Raw genomic sequence first — 19,175 nt, 5'->3', positions numbered from 1 at the left:
TCCCTGAGAACAGTTAAATCAGGTATGCTGACTGAAAATTCATTGGATGCATCTTAAGTACATTAAGGTTGAAACTCAATTTTTGAGTGCTGAGCTATACTGAAAAGTCATTAAAACTATACCGTTTACTGTTTTGAATTTCAAATGCTCTCCTACAAATGTTCATGACAGCCAAATTTGTACACAGTCTTTGAAATGACAGTGACATAATTAACTATCATTTGGACAGTTTTAATGTCATTTTTAAAACAAAAGACGTCTGATCTGAGACATGCTTTGATTTAACAGATAACCTAAAAGGCAACAGCAAACCATTTACTCAGCATTGTGCTGAATTACCATCTGAAGATATTTGCTCCTGGTTCTGTAATGAAAGTTGCAACGTAGTGACATGGACAACAAAATTGACAATTGGGCCAGATGGCAGGCATGGTGGCAGTGATTTTTAAGCTGTCACGCCATCTTTAAATATTGCCTTAATGCCTTGTGGCACTTAGCAGAGCATTAGAAAGCATAATTTGACACTGAGACACATGAGGAACTTTTAGAGGAAATGACTAAAAGATGTGCATTTTCAGGAAGAAAGCAAGGTAGAGAGGCAAAGAGGTTGAGGGAGGGAATTCTGGAACTTTGGGAAGTGGTTGCTAATGATGGAGTTATTTAAAAGATGATTTGCTCAAGAGCACAGTTATCTTGGAAGGATATAGATTTTAAGGCAGTGAGTGCTAAGATGGGGCAAGGCTGTGGAGAGATTTGGAAACAAGGATGAAACTTATAAAATTAAAGCATTGCTGTAGCAAACATAAGTGATCAACCCTGGCTCGATGGACGATGGAGGAGGGCATGCCACAAGCAGCATCAGGCATACCTGAAATGAGGTGCCAACTCTGCAAATGAGATGATGGCCTAGTGGTATTATTTTTGGGCTATTAATCTAGGGCCCAGTCGAATCCCACCTCAGCAGATGGCAGAATTTGAATTCAGTAAAATCTGGAATTAAGATTCTAACAATGATCTTGAATCCATTGTTGATTTTTGGAAAAACCCATCTGGTTCACTAATATCCTTTAGGAGAGGAAACTGCCATCCTTACCTGGCCTGGTCTACATGTGATTCCAAACCCACATGAATGTCGTTGTCTCTTGACTGTGTCTGGACAACTAGACCTGACAACATTCCGGTAATAGTACTGAAGACTTGTGCTCCAGAACTTGACACTTTGCTAGACAAGCCCTTCCATAACAGTTACAACATTGGTATTTATCTGACAATGTAGAAAATTGCCCAGCTATGTCTTGTATGCAAAAAAAAGACAGGAAAAATCTAACCCAGCAAATTATGGCCCCATCAGTCTACTGTTAATCACCAGTAAAGTGATAGAAGGGGTCTTCAGTAGTGTTATCAAGCAGCATCTGCTCAGCAATAACTTGCTCAGTGACACCACTCAGCTCCCAACTTTAATATAGCCTTGGTTCAAACATGGATAAAAGAGTTGAATTCTTTTTTTTTCCTCTTTAATACCCCCACACTACCACTGCACCGAAAGGAGACTTGGCAGTCGTACTTATATTTTCCCCACATCACCTGTCGCTGTGTGTGCGTGTGTGAAAAGATGCAACAGTGCTAAAACTTTGTTCTATATTTTTCACCACCAGGAAAGCACACATGAAACATTAACAAGCAAGGGCCAGATAAGGGAAATGCTTTCATGAAGAAAGTGAAGGGGGGAGGGTAAGGGCAAAATCAAAATAGTTGGAGGCAGAAATGAAGTATTCCAACCCCTGCAGTACGCATCTTTTTCCTAAGGTATTGAGCTTTGGTGGACAATGTGTGCTCCTCCTCCAATGTCACTTGGCTCAAACATGACCGCGGAAGAGGGGCTGGAAGTTGGCAGAGATGATCCCATCCACAATCTGATGCCTGGACCTGTTTATTGCCAAGAGCAGACTTAGAACTGAATCCAAGAGATGAAGTGAGAATGACAGCCTTTGACATCAAGACTGCATTCGTTCGAGTGTTGCATCAAGGAGCCGTAGCAAAACCGGAATCAGTGGGTATCAGGACAAACCCTCGGTTGGAGTCATACCTGACACAAAGGAAGATGGTCGTGGTAGTTGGAAGTCAAGCATCTCACCTCCAGGACATTTCTGCATGAGTTCCTCAGAATATTGTCCAAGGCCGAACCATCTTCAGCTGCTTCATTCATGGCCTCCCCTCCAGCATAAGGTCAGAAGTGGGGATGTTTGTCAGTAATCACACAATGTTCAGCACCATGTGTGACTCCTCAGATACTGAAGCAGTCCATGTTCAAATTCAGCAAGATCGGGACACTCTCCAGACTTGGACTGAGAAGTGGCAAGTAACAGCCTGCCATTTACGTCGTATGAACATCACCACTACCCATTGACATACAGTGGTGCTACCATCACTGAATTCCCCACTATCAACATCCTGGGAGTTAACATTGCTCAGAAACTGGACTGAACTCGCCACATAATCACAGTGGCTACAAGAACAAGTCGAAGGCTAGGAATACTGTGGCAACTAACTCACCTGAGGTTGTAGACATGCTTGCCGAGCCGGTTTGTGTTTGGCTGCAAATGTTTCATCGCCCTGCTAGGTAACGTCGTCAGTGCGCCTGGTATCTGCTAGTAGCACGTTAACTTTCTCGATGTATTTGGTTCTGTTGAGGATTACTGTCATGTGTCCTTCGTCTGCCGGTAAGATTACAAGGCTCTCTGATGAAGGGTCTAGGCCCGAAACGTCAGCTTTTGTGCTCCTGAGATGCTGCTGGGCCTGTTCATCCAGCCTCACACTTCATTATCTAAGATTACAATGTTCTTGTCTTTCTCGAGTCTTTCCAGGGCTTTGTTCTCTATCACTGTGGGTATAGGAGAAGTGGTCAAAATCTCATGTCCAGATCAAGTATGACTCCATGTGGTTTAGAGTCAGTGGCCAGGGAATAAGGTTTATTGACAAGGCTGAAGGCATTGCCTAGACCCTTTCCAATATTTAAATGGGGCAATAAATGTTGGCCCAGCCAGCAATGCCCTTGTATAAACCAAAAAGAATTACTTTGGGAAAATTTCTACTCATTGAGTACTGGATGCCAGACAAACAGTCCTGACAGTTTGGATTGCTTTGAGAGAAAGGGAGTTTTCGACATTTAAGTGGAAAGTAATTGCTTTTTGGATTTTCACCGAGAAGTTTTTCATGCAGAGGGTAGTGTGTGCTTGGAACGAGCTGCCAGAGAAGGTGGTGGAGGCAAGTATACGCCATTTAAAAGGCATCTGAATGTGTACATGAATAGGAAAGGTTTAGAGGTACATGGGCTAAATGCCTTGGTAAGCTATCTCAAATACCTTTTGAAATGTATTGAAAGGGGATTTAGCTTCTCCTAATTTCTTTCACAGTCACCCAAAGATGACAAACAAGTAGTATTGATTGCAAAACATTTTTGGGAAGAGCATAGCAATTTAGGATAGTCCAGACAATTTTTATGGCTAGAAGAAATTGCCCTTTTTTTTAAAAACTTCATCTCAACTTCATAGGCTAACCAATTCTGAAAAGAGAAACATCACACGTTAATGAATTGAACACGCACCAAAATCTCTCAACTCCCTAACTCTCTACAACAAAGATGCTTAGAGTATGATTTTCAATTAAAAGAACTTCAGAGGTAGAAGAAGTGGGTCATTCAGCCCATCGAATCTGCTCTGCCATTTAATGTGATCATGGCTGATCTGATAATCCTCCAATCCACTTTCCTCTCCTTTTTCTCTGTAACCCTTGATTCTCTTACTGATTAAAAATCTGTTGATCTCAACCTTGAATATACTTCACAAGCTCAGCCTTGATAAATCTCTGCAGTATAGAGTTCATTAGATTCACTTTCTCATGCTTTCAAATCTCGATCTTAAGTGGGTGACCTCTTACTCTGAGATTATGCCTGCATTTCTGGACTATTCCACAGGAAATAACCTCTACCCTGTCAAGCCCTTTAAGAATCTTGTATACATTTTCGGTAACGTTGCCTCTTATTCTTCTAAATCTCATCGAGTATATTCCCTACCTACTCAACTTCTCATCATAGGCCTTCCCTACATTCCTGAAGTCAACTTAATGAACCTCCTCTGGGCTGCATCCAGTGTCATTATATCTTTTCTTAGGTAATGGACTCACGTGCTTCGTATATGACAGTTGCGATCTACCTTGAATAGTTTCAGCAAAATGTTCTTATTTTTATATTCCATTGCATTTGATATAAAGGCCTTTCCTATTATCTATTGAACAAGCGTGCTAGCTTTTTGTGATTCACACATGAGGACACCCCAATCCATTTGTACCCCCAGTACTGACACCAGTGGCCTTCCACTAATTACTGATTGCCCTTATCCCAACTCTGTCTTCTATCTGCGAGCCAACCCTCTATCCATGTTATTATACTACTTCCAAGACCATGGACTGTTATTTTGTTAAGTAATGTGGTATCTGATCGAACCCCACCAGAGAAACCAAATACATTACATCCACCGCTTCTCCTTTATAGAACAGTACAGCCTAGTACCGGCCCTTCGGCTCGCGGTGTTGTGCCTATCCGTTATCCTACTAAGATCAATCTACCCTGCATACCCTACATTTTACTATCCTCTATATGCCTATCCAAAGAGCCGCTTAAAAGTGTCTAAAGTATCTGACTCCACTACCACAGCTGACAGCACATCCTACATGCCCACCACTCCCTGTATGAAGAACCTACCTCTGACATCTCCCCACACCTTCCTCCAGTCACCTTAAAATTATCCCCCCTCAATAGTCATTTCCGCCTTGGGAACAAGCCTCTGACTATGCACTCTATCTATGCGTCATCATCATGTAAACCTATATCAAGTCACCTCTCATTCTTCTTCGTTCCAATGAAAAAAGCCCGAATTCCCTCAATCTTTCCTCACAAGATCTGCCGTCCAGTCCAGGCAGCATCCTGATAAATCTCCTCTGCACCCTCCCTAATGCTTCCACATCTTTCCTATAATGAGGTGACCAGAACTGAACACAATATTCCAAATATGGTCTAACCAGAGTTTTATAGAGCTGCGGCATAACTTCACGGGTCTTAAACACAATTCAAACTTTATCTATCCTGCTTATTACCTCCACAAAGAATTCTCATCAATTTGTTGCGCATGACTTCCTTTCATGAAGCCATGCCGACTCTGTTTAATATTGTGTGTTTTGGAATACTTTGCTAATACATCCTTTATAATAAACTCTTAACATTTTGCCAGTAACAGACATTATGCTAACTGGTCTGTAGTTGATCATTTTTCTGTCTCTTTCCCTTTTCAAATGTTATCACATTAAGCATTTTTCTAATTCTCTGGGACATTTCTAGAATTCAAGTTATTTGGGCGATTACAACCAAAGCATCCATTATCTCTGCTGCTGCTACTTTTAATATCCCAGGATGTATCCCATCAGGTCCATTTCACTTATTGTCTGCAATTAGTCATTTTTCATGTTTTGAATCCCTCCCTGCTAGCTGTGGCTCAGCCTGTAGTTCTGTCACCTCTTAAGTCAGAAAATTGTAGGTTCATATTGTGCTCCAGGTCTTGTGCACAGCATCTAGGATGATACTCCAGTACATTAATGTTGGACTTGAAACATTATCTCTTTGCACTTTGCAAAATGATATAATTGAGAAGCATTTCAGAGAAGGCTCACTGAACTCATTCCTGGGATGAAGGACTTATGAAGAAAAATTGAGCCCATACCCACTTGAGCTGAGAAGGTTAAGAGTTTAGAAGTTCTTATGAAAATATACAAGATCCTGATGTGGCTTGTTTGGGTAGATACTGGGAAGATGTTCCCTCTTGTTGAGACTCAAATTAGGGGGTGCTGTTTAAGTATAGTTGAGGATAGGAAGGAGGAGGCAGCTGCAAGCAGGGGTTGAGGAGGAAAAATGGAGGCAGAATTTAGTGGGAGTGGGACCTGCAATGGAGGATTAACTTTTAAACCCACCAACAAATGCAGCTAACTTGGATCTAAGTAAACATCTAATATCCGAGATCACAAAATCCTTGGAAATGAGAGTGGAATTTCTTATAAAAACCAAAAGAATTGTGGATGCTGTAAATCAGGAACCAAAACACAGTTGCTGGAAAAGCTCAGCAGGTCTGGCAGCATCTGTGAAGGAGAAAACAGTTAACATTTCGGGTCCGGTGACCCTTCCTCGGAACCCTATCGTGTCAAATCTCTTATTCAAGTTTGTCTAAGTTCAACTATCACTATACCTGAGAAAAAGTATAGTGAATAATGAATGCTGTCAGTAGATACATTTTAAATCTGATGTTGAGATCCAGGAGTCAGTAAATAGGGTTGTAATTGTCTTTTTGAAAGCTTGCAAAATTTTCAGCACATGCAATGGTAACACATTAGCTCTGAGCTAATGGAAAGATGTGTCGAGAATTGTCAAGTTATTTTGAAGAAATCCTTGAACACAGTTCTGAAGCAGCGTTATGGTGGGCTCATTGTTAACTCCATTTCTCTTTCCACAGAGGTTGTCAAATCTGCTGATTTTCTCTAGTGCTTTATAAAAATATGTCTAACAAAGCCTCTGCTTTATCCTTACTAGTTTCCTTTAAAATGCATGGAGTGATCTGTCAAGACCCGTGGTATTGTCCTCCTGAGTTTACTTGTAGAGTTATAGAATGGTTATAGCACAGAAGGAGGTCTTTGAACACTATTATGCCCTGTTGATTCTCTACAAAAGCTACTCAACTAATCTCACACTTTCAGTCTATCTGCATGGCCCAGTATTCCTTCTCTTCATTTATGTGCCTATTTCAATCTTAAAAGGGGCACCATAACATCGTGATAATTTTACTAAATTAGTTATCCAGAAGCTTGGCCTAATGCTTTCGTGAAGTGAATTGAAATCCAATCCTAGCAGCAATAGGAAACTAAAGTAAATTAATTAATACATCTGGAATATATTACTCATCCCATTATATAATGTTCATGAAACTTCCAGGTGGTCCAGAAAGATCCAGATTGTTCACTCGCGTCCTCCTCTGGAGAGAATCTGCCACCCTGGCCTACATGTGACTGTATTGTGGTTGACTTTATGCTATTTAAAAAGGTTGTTTAATGAGTTACTCAGTGGTATCAAATTGCTGCAGAATAGTGGTGTGGGTACATCTACACCACATGGACTGCAATAGTAAGGGCTGTTACAGATATGCATTATATGCTGAACTTGCCTGTGATGCTCGCATTCAAAGAATACGTTTTTAAAATATCTGTCCTCTGGCTCTCTTGCATCAATAAAAACCACTTTTCTCTCATTGTCAAAATCCTGCCTTTTTTCACCTACATCAAATTATTTCTCAGGCTTTTTCTTTGAAGAAGCTTGAGTGATTCTTACCTGTTCGTGTATCTGAAATTTCTTATCCTTGGCACCATTGTTGTAAGTCCTTTTAATAATCGATCTAAAACCTTTTGTGTCCTTTCTAAACTGCAGTGCCCAACTATAATTGAGACCAAATCAGTCATTTATAAAGGTTCTTTGTAACATTGTTTGCTTTTGTACTCTGTATCCCATTTATTAAGCCAAGGGTCTGAGCAGCATTGCTAATAACTATCTCAATCTGCTGTGCTATTTTCAATAATTTATCCCATTGTGGCAGATTGAATGTAATGCTGAAAAGTGTAAGATTTCTTTTAGCAGAAGAGATTCAGGGAGGCCATGTAGACATAGGCACAGTAAGAGGAGGGACAGTAGGGGGTTGATAAATCTAGAATGTTGTATGTGCTAGGCTGGTTCCTGAGGCATATCTTCATAAATAGAGGTATCAAGTGCAACAACAAAGAAGTTATTCTATAATGCTGTGCCTAGCTCGTAATTAAAGTATTGCCTCTAACTCTGGTCATCACGCTTCAGGAAAGATTTGATTGATTTGAGAACACACAGTAGAGCTGAACCAAATTGGCTTTGGGGAATGGAGATCTTGTCTGGGTGGTTGATTTGGAGAAGTTTAGGCTGTTTTCCTGGGGACAGATGAGATTGAGAGTAGATTTGATAACAGTAAATGACAGATTTCTTACAGTAGAGAAGTAAAGCTCTTCCCTTTAGCTAATTATACAGACACTGGATAAGACAAAGATTTAAGGTATCTGTCAAGGAATTTTTTCTTAACACTTCGGAGCATGAGCATTGCTGGCAAGAATTTGTTCCCAGTTCCATTTGCTGTTGAAGACAGTGCTTATCCTTTTCATTGAACTGCAGCAGAGCATCTGGCATAGGCTCTTGCATGGTACCATTTGGAAGGGAGTCCTCAGATTTTGATCCAGTAACAATGAAGAAAATCGAATATGCTGTAAATCTAAGTTGGCCAGCTCAGAGGGGAACCTGGAGGTGTTGGTGTTCCTGTGTGTTTTCTGCGCTTTTCCTTCTAGGTAGACATTGTAGGTTTGAAACTGTGGTCAATGGAGTATTGTTGACTGACTGTTCGAGTGCATCGTGTAGATGGTAAAATTGCTGACACTTGCTCAAGGAGAGAAGTTGAGTCTCTTCATCTTGCTTCAACCTCTTGTGTTTTTGTAGTGTTTAACTTCTGAAGAGCTAAGTGTTTATTTACTACCAGTGCATTGTAGTGCAGTGATGAAGGGAATGAATTTTGAAATTTGTTGCTGGAAAATGTTGCACAACTGGATGTTTGTCCTGGGTGGTGTTCATCTTGGGCATTGTATGAGCTGCACTCATCCAGGCAAGTGCAGTATTCTGTTGCACTCTTGACTTGACATTCTTATAATGCAAGTATGCCTGATCAAATTATCCCTCACCGCATATCACAAAAGCTCATGAAAGGACATATGTCCACCTCTTTTGTAGCACCCATCGCTACAATGTAATGAATCCAAAAATGGCTTTCTGCACTAAAAGGATGCCACTGTTAATTCAAGACGTTTTCCCTCCCACTCAAAGAAGAATGTGATTTGAGTTCCAGTGCCAGTGTAATGCCAAGTATATAGTCCGTGTATCCCAATGACTGACAAATTGTATCCAACAAAGCATCTTGTTGACTGTTTGCAGCTAGAAGTATGCTGTTTATGCTCAAGTAGCCCATGGTTGCAAGTCTTGGAAATATACATCAGCCAATAAGATGTGATTCTGCTATTGGAAATCCTTTATTAAATAATCTGAACTGTGCAAAGAGTCATACTGAGAACCAATTTATCAGCTGGTTTCACTGTGTGGCACATTTGTATTCACCAGAAACTGTGTACCTAAATACTGAGGACGCTGTTTTATGTAGGTGAAAGGAATTTGTGCATTGGCCCATTTTTCAAAAGAGCTGTCATGGACACAGCCAAATTCTGCTGCATCTCTATGGTTATCACAATCTACCCACCTAGACCAGGAATGAAGATTGACAGTGAGCTGTTTTGCCTTATCTCCATGCCTCTGATAGCCTTAACAGTCTTCGCACACTGTATAAAATAAAATTTCTTTTCTTAAAATCTGTCTTTTCTTGTGTCCTAGTTCAGATGAGCAAGACAAAAAAACTTCAACCTCCTTGTTTTTTTAGCATGTTTAACTTATGTACAGCTAAGCATTAGTTTAGTGTCAGTGTGCAGTAATGCAATGACAAGGGGAGTGAATTTTGAAGTTTGTAGTTGGGGTACTGCACAATTGGATGTTTGTCCTGGATGTTGCTCATCTTGAGCATTGCATGAGCTGTACTCATCCAGGCAAGTGGAGAGTATTCCACCTCACTCTTGACTAGTGTCATTTCAGTGGTGGACAGGCATTGCGTAGACAGGAGATGAGTTACTTGCTGCAGAATTCTTAGCCTCTGACCCACTCTTAAAGCCATCATATACAAATGGCTCCTCTGGTACAGTTCCTCTTCAGTGTTAAGCAGATAGGATTTCAGTGATGGTAATGCTATTGAATATCAAGGAGAAATGGTTTGATTCTCTGGAGATGGTTATTACCTTGTACCTGTGTGAGCCAATGTCATTTGGCAGCCTAAACCTAGGTGTTGACCATGTCCTGCTACATTTAGATGTGGACTGCTTCAGTATCTGAAGTGTTATGAATGGAACTGAACATTGTGCAATCATCAGACCAGAAATGGAATGAATGCTATTGGAGCAACTAGGTCACTATCCTGAGAAACGACTGCAGAGAGATCCTGGAGTTGAGTTGATTAACCTCCAATGATTGCAACCATATTATCTCATGCTGGGTATGACAGCGACCAGCAATAGGCAACTTTTCCCCGAGTATAATGTACTGCAATATCTCTAGGGCTCCTTAATTCCTTACTTGGGCAAGTGCTGCCTTGATCTGAAGATCAGTCACTGTTGCTTTGCCTCTGAAATTCAGCACTGTCAAGAATGCCATAAATCTCTTTGCTAATGCTTAAGTAGAGGCTGATGGGATGGTAACTGACTTAATTGGATTTTTCTTCTACTTATGAATAAGACACAGTTGGGTAATTTTCTACAGTGCTGGATAGATGCTGGTGTTGTAGCTACACTGGAACGGTGTAGCAAGGGGTACAGCTAGTTGAGGTATATATGTCTTCACTACCAACACCAGAGTGCGGTCAGGGCCCAGGGCTTTGATCCCATCCGAGGCTTTAGCCAATTATTGATGTCTGAAAATTGACATCAGTGGTGCTTGTAACCTCATGAGTTCACTTCTTTTCCTTGTCTTTTGGTAATTTTGGCTGGAAAGGCTAATAACTCTTGACCATCACCACACCACCACCAATTTACACAGAGCTTGGATAATAATTTAGAAATCATTACTCCCAAGACTCTGTTTTTTGTTTTAACTTTTAACTACTAGCACTCTTTTAGCAGCAACTTTTCTTCCTTTTCTCGTCAGAGATAATGGGAACTGCAGATGCTGGAGAATCCGAGATAACAAAGTGTGACTCTGGATGAACACAGCAGGCCAAGCAGCATCAGAGGAGCACTAAAGCTGACGTTTTGACCCGAAATGTCAGCTTTTGTGCTCCTGAGATGCTGCTTGGCCTGCTGTGTTCATCCAGCTTCACACTTTGTTATCTCTTTCTTCCTTTTCTATGTTGTTTGATTTCATGTGCCTCAATAAGATTATTCTCCCCTGCAAGCTTTCCAAATTGTTTCTTACTGATTTTCTTCACTGCCATTTAAAAACTCTCCAGTTCTTTATTGCCCTAAGGTTGGTGCCTATCTTCAGATGGCTTTTAGAATTTCCTCATTAGATCTTTCCCTTTATTTTCCAACCTTTTCAAAGTACCTGTTAAAAATCTATCTTGCTGACTAAGCCTTCCTTCACGCTCCTCCTTTTGTTCCGTGAGCTCATTGTTTCCTTTCCTTTGTGAAACAGCTGTGGACTACTTTTCTTCATGTTATGTGTTTTCTTGATCATGACAATGATCAAGCACTACAAAGCTGTTTTTAATTCATCTTATCTCAGGTTGCTATCTTTTGTAGGTGTAATTTATTTCTTCCTTTTAAACGGAGTCAAGAATTAACATTTTAAAAATTTCACGACTTATGCCTTTTGAAACACGGATGTGGTGCATTGGTGATAAGTTACAGCTCACTGCCAGCAAACTCAATCAGGATATGGGTTTCTTTTTTGGACGATCGACTCACTTTTGCTTAGAAGCAGTTATCAATCCATTATCTGTGACCTTGGATCATGGTGTGATTGAAAGCAGGATTGAATAACCAAGTAGAAGGCACAGAAGTTTCTGGACTAATTTCTTCAATTTGAGGCTGTTATTTTAATTTAATTAATTCGATGATAGAAATTCAAGTGGCTGAAGCTGAAAAGTGCCAACAATTGTCAATAAAGTATGGGGAGTACCACAACAAAATTTCGCAGTTAGTAACGGTTAGAGATAGTAGGAACTGCCGATGTTGGAGTCTGAGATAAGGTGTGGAACTGGATGAACACAGCAGGCCAGGCAGCAGTCTTTCCGGAAACGTCAGCTTTCCTGTTCCTCTGATGCCATCCTGGCCTAGTGTGTTCATCCAGCTCCACACCTTGTTATTTTAGGTGTAACGGTTGTTTTGTTGGGTGCAACATTGAAGCTGAGAATCCACACTTTGGTATCTGTGTAACATCTTTTTTTTGAAATCGTTCATGGGATGTGGAAGCTGCTGCCTCAGCCAGCATTTACTGCCCACCTTTAAATGCCCTGGAGAGAGTCGTTATAGACTACCTTTTCTAACTACTGTGGTCCATCGGAGATGATGCTGTTTGGCAAGGAGTTTCAGGATTTTGATCCACAACATCTAAAAGAGCAGCAATATCGTTCCCTCCAAGCGATACATCAGTTTGAGTTGGAAGTTTTAGGCAGTGATGTTTCCATGTATCTACAGTGCTTGTCTTTCTAGGTGGTCGAGGTGGTGGGCTTGGAAGATGCCATCTTAGGATGGTTCACATTGCTGCCACTGATTGTCAGAAGTGAAGAAAGTGCCTGTTGAAGGTGTTAGGCTGCCAGTCAAGCATGCAGTTTTGTTCTGAATGGCATCAGGATTTTTATGTACTGTTGGAGCTGAGATCATCCAAGCAAGTGAAAAATATCCCCTTATGTTCCTGACAGTGCCTTGTGGACAGGCTTGAGTCGGAAGGTGAGTTACTTGGTGCAGAATTCCCACCCTCTGATGTACTGTGTTGCCACAGCATTTATTTGGCTGCTCTGGTTCGATGATAGTAATGCAATTGAATGTTGAGGAAGGATGGTTGGATTTGCTATTGTGCGAAGTGAATGTTACTTTGTTAATGACACAAGGAACTGGCTTGAACTGATAATTGGGAATGAAGATGTAAGTACTTTTACACTTGATTGCAAATCACATTGCTATTTGACAGGAACATCAACTCGAAATTTGTTATTTTCTACAGGATGTGAAGCATGCATTCGGAGCTCAGAGATTCAAGTGGCTGAAGCTGAAAAGTGCCAACAATTGTCAATAAAGTATGGGGAATACCACAACAAAATTTCGCAAGGCGCTTATAAATGGCGATGAATCTTTAGCCTATCAAGTGTATGAGAGCAATCCTCAGTTCAAGGAGTCTCTGGATCCAAATACCTCTTATGGAGAGCCTTATCAGCATAACACGCCCCTTCATTATGCTGCCAAGCATGCTATGAGCAAGTTGCTGCGGTGAGTATTTGGTAGTGAATTGTTTCATTTCATGTTTGAAGGTATAAAAAGTTTGTGACTTTAATTTGTCATGTTTGAAGTCCTACTATATAGAGATTGCTTTGTGCAAGTGATCTGAACTGAATGAATGTTTTATATTTGAGTGCAGAGAGGTTTTCTGAAATTCAAATTATACAGTGAAATTTTAATACCTTAATTTGGGCTGATTTCTGAGTCAAAAATTTGTAGACTAGTTGTTCAGTTAAAGGTGAAGTTGATGCAGGAAACTAGATTATGAACAATTTGATTTGTGCACTGTAGCATACAAAGATACTGAACATCTGTTGGATGCATTGAAATTTTGTTTCCTTTCCAAATTTCGATTTCTTCATGATCTAAGCTTTAGCATAACCCATTCAATGATGGTGGCCATTTAAACTGGGAAATTGTTATAGAAATTGGTTCAGTGGTATGGCAGTGTTAAAGAAGGGTGGTGTAGTCGAATATGTCAAAGGGTTTCGACTCTCCAGGAGAGATGGCTCACCTTTGTCAAGGTCACATAGGAGGTCAGTTTTATGGTATTAGATAAGAGGGTTTATCGCATTGGCAGAGGCAGTAATCCAATTAGAGGGATTCAGTCATGGAGTTCTGGAAAAGATGAGCAAACATTCAGAAAGTGACCTGTTCAAGGGCTTGATTTTTGTTTGGACAAGGTGATAATGGAGGTAGATTTATCGAGGAACAGAACAGTCCTCTTGGAGAGGAAAAGAAACAATATTGGCTAATGTCTGGAAGGAAACTTGGATCATCTGCAGTTTATTGGGTATATGGTCTAGCAAATTCGTACAAGCAGACCTATTTTCTAAAATAATAATGTGAAATTATTTGAATAAGTGACAAATATTTACTTTTGAGGAGCCATAGGTAATGTTGAATTTGACACATGAAGTGATCACCGTAAAATACCAGTTGTTTCTTTGTTTATGATGGTCAAATAACTAATTTTGCTGTGGTTTACTTTATAAGCCATGGTCTACACTGTGTCATTCCTTTGGCTCCTGTTATGCTTAAAATTTTGCTCTTGCGAGAGGTTGGAATCATGACTAAGCATGGGAATCCTTGTAATTTGGATTTGCAGTGACAAATCTTCTGGAGAAGCTGGAGTGAAAGAGGAACAAATCACTGAAAAATAAAATTCATGATTTTAGGAAAGAAAAACTGTGTTCATTGTGCTACACCTCCAAACAGATACCACCTACTTTGATAGCATGAGTAATGTTGAAGAATAGAGGGACCTAGGGTTTCAGGTACATAAATCTTTGAAATTTGCGTTCTGTGTAGCTAAGGTAGTTAAGGCATTTAGTTTGCTTGCCTTCATTGCTCAGACCTGTTGAATGCAGAAGTTGAGACATCATGTTGAGGTTGTATAGGATGTTGGTGAGGCCTCTTCTGGAGTACCATGTGCAGTCTGGTCGCCTTATTCTTGGAAGAATGTTATTACATTGGCAAGTGTTCAGAAAAAAATTACCAGCATGTTGCCAGGAAGGGAGAGTTTGAGTCACAAAGACAGGCTGGAATTCCTTTCACTGGAGTGTTGTAGGTTGAGGGGTGACCTTCAGAGGTTTATAAATTTAGTAAAGGGTTCAGATAAGGTGAATAGCAAGGGTGGAGATCAAAATTAGGAGCATATTTTTAGGGTGAGCGGAGAAAGATTTAAAAGGGACCTAAGAGGCAGCGGTTTTTTTACATAGGGAGTGGTTTGTATGTGGAATGAACTGCCAGAGGAAATGGTGGATGCAGGTACAGTTAGAACATTTAAAAGACACTTGATTAAGTACATGAATCGGAAAAGTTTGGACGGACTTGGGCCAAATGGGGCAAGCCAGAGTCATTCGGCATGGAAACAGACCCTCTGGTCCAGCCAGCCCATGCCAACCATGTTCCCAAACTGAACTAGCATAGACTAGTTGGACGTAAGGATCTATTTCCATGGTATATGACACTGTTAGTGTGTTGTTTAATAGTCATTAAATTAAATCTTTTTATGCAGTTGATTTATCATAGTTGAAGTGAAAAAAACCATACAGTCATTAGAACAGGCAAATGTGCAATTTAAAGCATTTACGAGTACAATTCAGACTAAATTGAATCAATCAGTATCTGAAAATGAAGTTGCCTGTGAATCTAGCATAAGAAAACAGCTGGTGGCTTTTATTCAGTGCATTTACAGTTGTAAAATATCTGAACGCATACTGAGACAAAAGTGAAGTCTGAGTACAAACTTTTGGAAATCTCCAGATAATGTTGTAGGCCTTAGAAGAGAAGCCGTTGCTAGATATTAGGTCGTTTGGCTATAGTTACATTGGCAACAAAGTCATAGAGTTCTCCAGCACAGAAGAGGGGCCTTCAGCCTATTGCATGGAATAAATGAGAGTCCAACTGAGCTGTAATAGGGGAGGTTGACGACTATCAGGCTCCAGAAAGTTTGAGAAGATTAAAGGATATCACACCCTGCTGCATGTACAGTTGTGGTGCAAAGAATCCATTCTTTGATTTAAGGTCACTTGTTGGTACGGCAGGAATGCAAGTTTGAGAACAGAGTCCAGCATGGTGTTACGGAAAAAGTGGGCGCACCTTTTGGGAATGAACAGTGTGATCAAGCATTTTGGAGGAAAGGAGGAGGAGGCTGTGGAGGCAAAGCAGCAATTTACAAAGGACATCAAGTTGAATGTGGACTTTTAATGAATAAAGCAGCAACAGCTTGCATTGCTAACATAATAAAACTTTAGACAGCATTTCCAAGTGGAGTTCTGGAAATTGGGAATGCATAAGAGGCTAACGTTGCAGGATAATCAAAAGTTATTTGCATACTGTGTAGGGTCTGGAATATGAAGTGAACATCTGTGATATTATTTGGCTCTATAATTTTCTGATTTTGAACAGTTTTGCTCTTTACCTTTTAAGAAGGGTCATCTTTTGTGTTGCTACTGGGGAAACTATTATACGCAGAAAGAGTGATTCAGTTTGTCTGAAACAGGGCTTTTTAACCTTTTTCCTCCATGATGTAATTTCCCTGACCCTGCTGTTATTTTGAACGTGGAGAATAAAGGGTGCCTTACAATATGGAAAATATTTGGTTTCTATTTGCCTCTACAGATATTGTCCCTGTCTTGTATCTAGCCAGCTGCTCCTTGTAGCCTCTGTCGGTATTACAAACTATATGTTTATTTTCCATTTTTAAAACTTGACAATGAGTGCAGCACTTCTTCACATGTAGAACCTTGAATTCAGTATTTGCATTGTCCTTGAATCACTAAGACTTGCGTGACTTAGATTTACCTTAGTGCAGTAACCAATATCTCCTTGCCAATATTTATGTTAGCATTGTAACTCCTACCAGCCTGTTGTTGGAGCAGCTGGTGACCTGATCTCATTGGTGTTTTGAATTCAACTCTTGCCACCAGCTGTCTAATCAGCAGGCAAAAAAAATCTTTGGAACTGATGTTGAGCAAGTATGAATTGATGAAAACATTTGTTACTGGTTTTGAACAGTGAATTGTTTTTGCTTGAAAAATGCCACTATTAGATTGAGATGTTGTTACTGCAGTGGAATAGAACTGTTTTTTCCCACCAACTGTTGAGCTGTTGGCCTCATGCGCACAATATGGAGATCTTGTGCAACCCAAGCAATATATCACGCCCTGAAGCATTGCACAGCATTTTCACTGGTTTCTTTAGCCACAGGAACCACACCGCTGAACCTTCTCTATAGTGCCTTAGTAATTATATAGAATATTACTGGTCAGTGCTGAATTCACCTGAAATTTAATGCTGACATCATGCCAATGAGGAACTAGTTTAAGCCTGCTTTTAACTTGTGGATGTAGATGAACCCAAGATATAGGGCATGCGTTAATATTGTCAACAAGATTATTTCACCAATGCATCAATTGCTCCTGCCTTGTACCTAATGAATGCAAAACTAACAGTATTAAGCTGAATAAGGATTTAAACTAAATACTTAAAAAATACTTTAATCAGACAACTTGTGTCAGTGGTAATTCTATGGGCAAAATATTTGTGACTTTCTCATAGTGCGGTTCATTCATTATTTTATCATTTTCCTACTTGGCAGTAAATAAGCTAACAATGTTGCTCCCAATCCATTTAATACACAATAGCTCTCATTTTGATCTGGGTTTAGCATATGAAGGCAAAGCTCTTGCATTCACAGTCATTACACTTCTGTAAAGAACAGCAATCTTTGGAGTCTGCACATGTGTAATGCAGGATAGAAATACAGAAGTTTCTGAAATTCTTTCCAGAGTTTGCGTTGCTCGTGTTCTTACCCCTTGCCCACCCACTGTTTCAAATCAAATTGCAAGCACTGAATTGACTAGATCTTTCTCTTGTATGTTACATATTCATTTCACTGGAATAATATCTGATAAAAGCCGTAACCTGTTCAATTTTAAATGTCAAATTTCTTCATTGTTCTAAAATATCACAAATTTTTCTATGATAGTTCGGTCTGTATCTGGACCTACGCATGTCAGTCCAATCCATGGATTTTGTATTTTCTAAAATTTGATCATAAATGAAGAATGATCAGATTATTTCTTGGTTTGTTACTATTGAGGATATTTCAAAATTTAAATGCTTTCTCTTCTTGAAGATTTAATATTTTGTTTGTTTTCTCAGGGGCCAAATAGCCTACATCCTCGGATTTTACAGGAAGTGACAGCAGAGCTAGTAGGTCCATTGGTTAGAACATTCCAAAGTTCCCTGAATGCAAGAAAGGTTTCAGTAGATTGGAAAAATGTTAATATAACACCCTATTCAAAAAGGGTGGAGGCATGAAATAGAAAATTAAAGACCAGTTAGTTTAACATGTTTATTTGAGAAGTTGTTAGAATCCATTATTTAGGAAGTAATAACAGGACATTTAGTAAGTCAAAACACAATCCATCAATCAGCGTAGTTTTATGAAGGGTAAATCATGTTTGACTAATTTGCAAGAGTTCGTTGATGATTTAACAAGCAGTGTGGATAATTGGGATCCTGTAGATGTAATATATCTGGACTTCCAGAAAGCAATTGATTGGGGGCTGCACAAAAGGTTAATACACAAAGTAAGATCACATGGGTGTTAGGGGTAATTTATTAACTTGTATAAAAGATTGGTTAACCAACAAAAAGCAGAATCTTGGGATAAATGTGACTTTTTTTTCTGGTTTGCAAGATGTAACTAGTGGCGTCCTACAGGATTCAGTCCATGGGCACCAGTCATTTGCGATCTGTATTCATAACTTGGAGGCAGGGATATAAAGTGTGAAGTGATTCATATTGGAAGGTTGAATTTGAATTTAGAATACAGGGTTAATGGCAGGATTCTCAAAAGTGTGGAAGAACAGTGGGATCTTGGGGTCCACGTCCATAGATCCCTGAAAGTTGCTACTCGAGTTGATAGGGTTGTAAAGAAGGCATCTGGTGTGTTGGCTTTCATTGGCAGGGGAATTGAGTTTAAGAACCGTGAGGTTATGCTGTAGCTCTACTAAAACTCTGGTTAGACCACACTTGGAATATTGTGTTCAGTTCTGGTCACCTCATTTTAGGAAGGATGTGGAAGCTTTAGAGCGGGTGCAGAAGACATTTACCAGGATGCTGCCTGGACTGGAGGACAGGTCTTATGAGGAAAGGTTGAGGGAGCTAGAGCTTTTTTCATTCGAGCGAAGAAGGAAGAGAGGTGACTTGATAGAAGTTTACAAGATGATGAGAGGCATAGATGAAATGGATAGTCAGACTTTTTCCCAGTGTGGAAATGACTATTACGAGGGGGCATAATTTGAAGGTGATTGGAGGAAGGTATAGGGGAGATGTCAGAGGTAGGTTCTTCATACAGAGAGTGGTTGGCATGTGGAATGCGCTGCTGGCAGTGGTAGTGGAGTCAGATTCTTTAGAGGCTTTTCAATGACTCTTGGATAGGCACATGGATATAGTAAAATGTAGAGTATACAGGG

At 40.0% G+C, this 19,175-nt stretch overlaps 1 protein-coding gene across 6 annotated transcripts in view; it reads left to right on the top strand.

The window, feature by feature from the left end:
* ankib1a (ankyrin repeat and IBR domain containing 1a) overlaps positions 1 to 19,175 on the top strand; it is a 90,857-nt gene that overhangs the window by 3,678 nt on the left and 68,004 nt on the right. For 5 of the 6 annotated variants that reach the window (XM_048554217.2, XM_048554235.2, XM_048554210.2 and 2 more), the window contains one exon: positions 12,914 to 13,176. In XM_048554217.2, the coding sequence (XP_048410174.1) occupies positions 12,989 to 13,176 (188 nt within the window). In that variant the 5' untranslated portion in view covers positions 12,914 to 12,988. Of the gene's footprint in view, positions 1 to 12,402; positions 12,640 to 12,913; positions 13,177 to 19,175 lie in introns of all 6 variants that reach the window. The other variant, XM_059638397.1, reaches the window with a different exon arrangement.

The sequence above is a fragment of the Stegostoma tigrinum genome, chromosome 2 (genome assembly GCF_030684315.1).
Source record: "Stegostoma tigrinum isolate sSteTig4 chromosome 2, sSteTig4.hap1, whole genome shotgun sequence".
Lineage (NCBI taxonomy): Eukaryota > Metazoa > Chordata > Chondrichthyes > Orectolobiformes > Stegostomatidae > Stegostoma > Stegostoma tigrinum.
This window is presented reverse-complemented; position numbering and strand designations above follow the sequence as displayed.